At 39.8% G+C, this 8,536-nt stretch overlaps 1 protein-coding gene across 1 annotated transcript; it reads right to left on the bottom strand.

The window, feature by feature from the left end:
* Positions 1-268: 268 nt before the first annotated feature.
* On the bottom strand, positions 269-658 carry LOC111885778 (uncharacterized). The gene is made up of 2 exons (XM_023882017.1): positions 463-658; positions 269-399 (listed from the first exon to the last, which is right to left on the bottom strand). The coding sequence occupies exons 1-2, from the start codon at positions 656-658 to the stop codon at positions 269-271; spliced, it is 327 nt and encodes a 108-aa protein (XP_023737785.1).
* Between the last annotated feature and the right edge of the window lie 7,878 nt (positions 659-8,536).

The following is an 8,536-nucleotide window of genomic DNA, read 5'->3' as shown; positions in this document are numbered from 1 at the left end:
TTTTTGCCTTCCCTCATGCGTTTTTTTTTGTGATGGTCGTGCTTTTTCTTTCTGTTAACATCAAAATCATGATTTTTTTTTTCAAAACCAAATTTTCTTTGACCATTAGATAGGAAAATTATTTGTATGGAGCCCTCGAAAAGACTCAAAAACATTGAAACACGGATGAAATAAATCAAAATGAAGAAAATAGAAAGAGATACTCCCGAGTTGCCTCTCGGTTAGCCGCCTTTGTTTTAAGTCTTTGGCTTGACTTTGCCCTTTAAATTCACTCAATGTAGTTCGGGCGTTCTAAGCTATCAACCTCCATGTCTTTCTCTTGGAAACCTTCATAGAAAACCTTTAACTTGTGGCCATTAACTTTGAACACTTTTCCAGTTTTGTTACTCTTAATCTCAACTGCACCATGACCAAATACATTAGTAACAATGAACGGTCCCACCAACCGGGACCGTAACTTACCGGAAAACCCTTTAAGTCGAGAGTCATAGAGTAATACCTTTTGACCAATCTCAAAGGTCTTACGGGAGAGGTACTTATCATTGAATGCTTTGGTCTTGTCTTTGTAGATGCGTGAACTCTCGAATGCTTCATTTCTTATCTCCTCCAACTCTTGAATCTCCAAATTTTGGTGAACACCCGCTTCATCAATCTTCATGTTTAGCTTTTTGACAGCCTAGAAAGATTTATGCTCTAGTTCAACAAGGAGATGACAGGCTTTGCCAAACATAAGTCTATAAGGTGACATCCCAATTGGAGTTTTATATGCAGTTCGGTATGCCCAAAGAGCATCTTCAAATCTCAAACTCCAATCTTTGCGGTTTGTGTTCACTGTTTTCTCATGTATGGACTTGATTTCTCTGTTTGACACTTCAGCTTGTCCATTTGTTTGCCGATGATAAGCTGTGGACACCCAATGTTGGACTCCATACTTCTTGAGAACTGATCCAAGAGTTTTGTTGCAGAAGTGTGTGCCTCTGTCACTGATCAAGGTTTTTGGAGTTCCAAACCTACAAAAAATGTTACCCTTGACAAAATCTACAACAACTTTAGCATCATCAGTTCTTGTTGCCTTTGCCTCTACCCATTTGGAAACATAGTCAACATCCAAAAGGATGTATAAATTCCCAAAGGATGAAGGAAAAGGACCCATAAAATCAATACCCCATATATCAAATATTTCACAAACCAATATGGGGGCCAAGGGCATTTGATTTCGGGAACTCAGAGAACCTGCCATTTGACATCTTTCATATCTTTTACAAAAGGTGTAAGAGTCATGAAAGAGTCGAGGCCAATAAAATCCACAGTCTAAAATTTTCCTGGCAGTTCTTTGAGGACCAAAATGCCCTCCGCATGTATAACTATGACAAATGTTGAGGATAGATTGTACCTCATGTTCTTCAACACATCTTTTTATTACCTGATCTGCACAATGTTTCCAAAGGTACGGCTCATCCCAAATGTACCTTCTTGCATCTTTCTTGATCTTATCTATCTGTGACCTCATGAGATCGGGTGGGAACTTTCCCGTTACCATGAAGTTGCATATATCTGCATACCAAGGTGGTGTTTGGATAGCAAACAAGTGCTCGTTTGGGAATGTGTCATGGATGGGAGTCGCATCTTCGGGTTGGACTATTCGGCTCAAATGATCGGCGACTAGGTTCTTATTCCCTCTTTTATCATTGATCTCAATATCAAACTCTTACAAAAGCAGCATCCACCGTATTAACCTCGTCTTGAAATCTTTCTTTGTAAGTAAGTGCTTTATGGCTGCATGGTCCGAATATATGAGCACATTATTTACAAGGAGTTATTGCCAGAACTTCTCTAGTGCAAACACAATAGCAAGCAACTCTTTTTCTGTTGTAGTGTAGTTGCTTTGTGCACTATCAAGGGTCTTTGATGCATAGTAGATGACATGATGTGCTCAATCCACCTTTAACCCAATACTGCCCCAACAGCCATGTTGCTCGCGTCACACATAATCTCGAATGGGATCTCCCAATTAGGTGGTTGGATGATTGGAGCGGAAGTGAGTAAATACTTCAAACGATCAAATGCATCCTTGCATGGCTGAGTAAACTCAAACTCAACATCATTTTGGAGTAGTTGACACATCGACACTGTGATGTTTGAAAAATCTTTGATGAACCGCCGATAGAAACCTGCATGGCGAAGAAACGAATGAACTTCCCGAACATTTTCCGGGTAAGGAAGACTCTTGATAACATCTATCTTGGCTTTTTCAACTTCCAAGACTTTTCGGGAAACAATATGACCTAAAATCAATCCTTTGTCCACCGTGAAATGGCATTTTTCATAGTTGAGCATAAGGCCTATGTCAATGCACCTTTGCAAAAAATTTGTTAGATTGCTTAAACACCCATCAAAGGAGTTTCCATAGACTGTGAAATCATCCATGAAAACTTTAATGATGTTTTCAACATATTCAGAAAAAATGCTCACCATGCATCTCTAAAATGTCGCGGGTGCATTGCATCGACCAAAAGGCATACGCCTATAAGAAAATGTGCCAAAGGGACAAGTGAAAATGGTTTTCTCTTGGTCTTCCGGGGCTACCGGAATTTGATGGAAACCCAAAAAACCATCCAAGCAACAGTAATGAGATTTACCCGCCAATCTCTCTAACATTTGGTCAATAAATGGCAAGGGAAAATGGTATTTTCTCGTTGAGGCATTCAACTTTCTATAATCAATACAGACCCTCCACCTGTTTTGCAGATGTGTTGGCTCCAAATCTCCCTCAGAATTCTTGACAACTGTGACACCGGCTTTTTTTGGGACTACTTGAACGGGGCTCACTCGTTTACTGTCTGAGATAGGGTAGATCATACCTGCATCCAAAAGCTTCATGATTTCTTTCTTTACCTCCTCCATCATGGGTGGATTCAATCTTCTATGTGCCTCTCGAGTTGGTTTGAAGTCTTCCTCCATGAGAATCTTATGCATGCACAAGGAAGGACTCAACCCTATTATGTCAGCAATTGTCCACCCAATAGCTTTCTTATACTTTTTCAGCAAAGTCACCAACTCATCTTCTTTTTCAATGGATGGCTTGTTGGAGATAATGACATGCAAAGTCTTCTCTTCTCCAAGGTACGCATACTTCAAATGATCTGGAAGAGTCTTCAATTCTAGCTTAGGTGCCTGCACAACGGAAGAAATAAGTTTTGTGTTAGAAATGGGCAATTTCATATTGCTATTATCATACCTCATTTTCTTCTTTTCTTCCATGATCTCCACAATTTCCAACAACTCTTCATCTAACTTGAAATTTTCTGCAATCTCTTTGACTAAATTGTTATCAAAATTCCTGCTTAAAACTAACTCCAACAAATCATTGTTAGTCAACTCAAAACACTTTTCAGTCAAAGGTTGGATCATATCAACAAAAAGTATACAATGAACATCACTTGGGTACCTCATTGCTTCATAGATATTGAAGTTGATGACCTCCCCATCGAATTCCATGGACAATGTACCATTGTAGACATCAATTTTTGTTCTTGCTGTTTTCAAGAATGGTCTACCTAAAAGTATGGAACTCGAGGATGGATGGTCATCATCTCCCATATCAAGCACATAAAAATCTGCAGGAAAGACAAGCTTATTAATTTGCACTAAAACTTCCTCTAATACACCTTTTGGGTGTACTATAGAACAATCTGCAAGTTGGATTATCACCCTAGTTTTTGTTAAAGTGTCTATGCCAATAGATGTATAATCAGCATATGGTAAAACATTAATTGAAGCTCCTAAATCTAGCATAGCACGGGAGATATAAAGGTTTCCCAATTTGAAAGAAACAGTGAAAACACTCGGATCCTTGCACTTTGGGGGCATCCTCTTCTTTAAAACTGCAGAAACATATTCACTTACTTTCACTGTCTCATTACCTCGCAGCTTCTTTTTAGATGTGCAAAGTTCGTTAAGGAACTTATCATATCTAGGTACCTGTTTGATGGCGTCCAAAAGGGGGATGTTGACTTCAACTTTCTGGAACATTGCCATGATTTCACTATCTTCTCTCTCTTTTTTGTTGCTGCTCAATCTTGATGGAAAAGATGGTGGTGTGATCTTTGCTTTTTTCTCTTCAGGCTTCTTTTTCTCCACCATTTTTTCTTTCTTTTCATCCTTCTTTGGTGGTTCTTCTATCACCAACTCCTCTTCGGACCATCATATTTCTTTCCACTCCTCAAGCTAATTGCACAAGCATTATGCTTTAGGTTCTTTTCAGTTTGAGGAGGTAGCTCTCCTTGATTCTCCATTTTGCTCATCGGTTGAGCAAGTTGTGCCATTTGTTGCTCAAGATTCTTGATGCTTGCCTTGGTCTCTTGCTGAAAACTTTGAGTGCTAGTGGCAAGGCTTTTGGCTATGTCTTCTAAGGACATACTTGAGGACCTGACTTATTGTGGAGGAGGTTGTGGTTGCCTCGGTTGGTAATTTTGTTGTGGGAATGGATACCTTGCTTGGTAATGGGGTAGTGGTCTTTGTTGATAGCCCATGTTTTGGTTGTTGTTCCACCCTTGATTGCCACAGGGCTAATCATAAGTCCTTTGATTGTGCCCGGAATAACCTCCTATAGCATTTGCTTCTTCATATTCTTCTTCTTGCAATTGAGGACACATATCAGTCGGGTGTCCCACTTGAGTGCAAATGCCACAAGGGCGGGGTATGGATTGCACACCTTTGTCCTTAGCAAGCATCATACCAACTTAGTCAAATCGGATAGTTGAGCTTCAATTTAAGGAGTGTGCACCTCTTTTACACCTCGGTGTGCATCCGTATACCAATATTCATCTTGACTAGTATGCTTTGAATCCTCCGGCATGTTTTTTATGAGATCCCGAATCTCAGTTGGGGTCTTATCGGTCAAAGATCTTCCACTTGAAGCATTAAGAAGTCTTCTTTCCCAAGGAGTCATGCCTTCAATAAACTATTGAAGGATTTGGTACTCACTAATACCATGCTTTGGGCAACGGGCACAAACCTTTATGAACCTCTCCCAATATGTATGAAAGGCTTCTCTCTTGTGTTGTTTGGTCCCAATTATCTCTCTTCTTAGGGCCGAGGCTTTCATTTCTAGGAAGTATTTGTCTAAGAAGAGGCGTGCAAGATCTACCCATGTGTTGACCGTCCCCGGTGGGAGGTCATAAAGCCAATCTTTTGCTGAGTCTTGCACTGCAAAGGGGAATGCCCTAAACATAATTTGGTCCTCCGTGACATTGTGTGGTTTCATGCCAACACAAGCAACATGGAACTCCGTGAGGAACTTGTGGGGATCTTTGTTTTCTAAGCCTCTAAAGGTTAGGAGTAAGTGGATGAGACCGGATTTCAATTCAAGGTTTGTAGCTATTGGATAAGTGATGCAAAGAGGTTGTCGAGTAACCTCTTGCCTCGCCCATTGGTGGAGGGTTTGTTCGGGTGGTGGGTTTGGAGGTGGATTCCCTCCTTGGTTATCTCCCATGGTATGAGTAGGAATTAAGGTTTCTGTGGGTGTAGTGTTTGGGATGTTATGAGTAGGTGAAGAGAGTGGGGTGGTATTTGTGGGTGAGGATGGTTGAGATGTTGATGAGGGGTTTTCTGTTTCAGTTTCTGACACACTTGAGAGGGGTATATCCTCTCAAATGTTGATGACCGGAGGGGTAGATGATGAAGAAGTTCCAGAAACCGGTTGCCTCTTACAAAGCTTGGCTTGCTTCCGTAGCTTCTTTGCAGTCTTCTCTATCTCCGAGTCAATTGGAAGTGGTGTACCTGTACGAAAGGATCTAGGCATAAACAATTAGTAATACCGTGTCCCCGACAATGGCACCAATTTGTTAGGGGTGTCAAACCCAACAAACAAAGGGGTACAATAGACTCCAAATACACTGCTTTAATGCACTAAAAAGTAGTACAAGGCAAGCAGGGTCGAACCACAGAGACACGGGACAAAAGTCTATACCTCTTTGCACAACACTACTAGAAAAAAGGCCTTTTACGACGCTCATTGCGCGTCGTAAAACGCTCAGACGACGCGCAAATGCGTGTCAAGGAAGGCCCTGTCATAAAGAGAGACGACGCGCATTTATGACGCGCATTTACGACGCGCGGTTATGACACGCATTGCGTATCAAGGAAGGCCCTGTCATAAAGGTAGACGACACGCATTTGCGTGTCGTAACCTTACGACGCGCGTGTTTATGACACGCAATGCGTATCAAGGAAGCCCCTATCAAGAAAGGCCATGTCATAAATGAAGACGACACACATTTTTGCGTATCATAATTTTAAATGTTTAAAAAAATATTATTTATAGATTTACTTATTTTCAAATTAAATTTGTATTTAATGTTTCATACTAGAAAATAAAATATCATATACAAAAAATAGAATCCATTGCATAAATTTAATGTCATACAAGTAATCGTTCCATGGAAAGATAAAACAAATCAATAGAAGTTGTAACAAAAATTTATAAACGAATTAGATACAAAAAATACAATCCATTGCCCCTTTGCTTATTCAAGATCAACCTGCAAGTAGCTAACTAATCTCTACAAATTCACCCTTGTTTCTAATCATTTTCTTAAATACTTTACAAACATAATTCATCCATAGTACCTGAACTATAGTTGCAGCCTTGCTTCTTCTTCTTCTTCTTCTGAACTCATCTCTTGCAACCATTGCTCTAAGCCTAGTCTGAATAGATACAACAACTCCTTGTCAATTATATGAAAAATACAACCGGAGAGTGGCCTACCTTCATAATAGCAATAACTAACGAAGCAGGAATGAAAGAAAAGGCAATACTCACAAATACAAACATTTCTTCTTTAGTTCTTCACATTCTTGCACTGCCTAAATACGATGGTTGACATGAAAAACTGTAACAAGGCATCCCTGTTTTCAGTTTATCCCTCAGGAACAAATGGAAGTTGAGGATGGCGAATGTCGGTGGGTTTTTGGTTGAAGAAAGAGATGTCGGATGTGTGGGTGCAAAGGAAGCTCCTCCACACCATTGAAATGACGACATCAGCAGTCAGCTGTTATCTTCGTGTTCAAAGGAACATCTGAAGCATCTGAGGATGATACTTTAAAATTTGATACAACAACATAACCTTAGACCTCAGTTAGTTGCTGAATCACTGAACACAACACCGAGCACAACCCTAAATCTTCGAGGAGTCACGGTCGCTGACGAGGTGAGGTGAGATGAAGTCGCCAAACTATTGTAGAGAGCACTCCTTTACATTTTGAATGGTTCTTGAAAAAAAGCCCTAGAATCGTCCCTTCAATTTTGTGTGTGTGTGTTTGAGAGAGAGAGAGAGAGAGAGAGAGATAGAGATAAAGATAGTGATAAGTCTATGCGTGTGTGAGAGTCGGCATATGTTGAATAAGGTTCTTGAAAAAAGAAGTAGAATCGTCCCTTGCCTCTATTTCACATATTTGGATTCTTTATGCAGATCGTTATCATCGTCGTCTCGATGCATTTGATCATAAAATCAAGAGCAATTATGCTATGAAGACGAAGGCCTAGGGCTTTTTCTTGCTAATTGGAAGAGGCGGGGGTTTTAATTTTCGGGATCCAATAGGCGGGTGAGAAACGGAGGGAGATAGAGCGGCATGGTGGTGACAATGGCGCCAATGGATGTAACGGTGAGAAAGGCTACAACGAAGAAGATGAGTTTTAGGTTAGAGAGAGAGAAAGGAAGACGAAGACCTAGGCTTCTTTCTTGCTGATTGGGAGGGGGGGGTTGTTTTTTCACAAAGGCGGGGTTTTAATTTTTGGGGATTTCATTTCCCGCTCAAAACGCGTGTTTCATTTAAAAAATATAAAACGACACACTTACTTGACACAAATTTTATAATAGGCGTCCTCCGTATTTCTTTTTTTCTTTTCTAACACTAATTTCAGGGCACGCACAAATGCGTGTCTTCTATCCTTCAAATTTTATAAGAGATGACATTAATTTTTGGACGCATGCTTTTGCGTATCGTAAATCACTGCGTGTCATTGTTTGCGCGTCATTAAAGGCTTTTTTTCTAGTAGTGCAAGGTAATTTGATCACAAAAAGGGGATTTGTTTGCAAAAGTAAAATAATAAATTAACAATCTACTTTAAAAACATGCACAAAATGAAATAGATTGGTGAACAAGATGTAAAAGTGTTTCCAGTTCTAGTTCTCAATGTTGTTGCTCAACTTGATTATGACTTGATGTAATTCAAGATTGTTATTCTAAGTTGGTACTAAAAGATATTAACACGCTCTAATACCTCTCGCTTGCCAAATTATCTAACCAAAACATGCTCGTTGACTAGACCTAGCTTTACTAATTCAACCTAAACACGCTCTTAGATTGTATTGAAAAACTGCTTTGAGTTTTTTACAAGCTTCCCAACAATGTTCATTTCTTCTCATACGCTCGGAAGTGTGAAAACATGCGACATATGTTCTACAATAAGAAAACCTATTTTTTGTTACCAATCATTAACTTGATAGAACGATTAGGTGCCCTAAAAGTTAAT

The sequence above is a fragment of the Lactuca sativa genome, chromosome 8 (genome assembly GCF_002870075.4).
Source record: "Lactuca sativa cultivar Salinas chromosome 8, Lsat_Salinas_v11, whole genome shotgun sequence".
NCBI classification, from domain to species: Eukaryota; Viridiplantae; Streptophyta; class Magnoliopsida; order Asterales; family Asteraceae; genus Lactuca; species Lactuca sativa.
The sequence above is the reverse complement of the archived record's forward strand: the minus strand, read 5'-3'. Positions and strand labels throughout refer to the sequence as shown.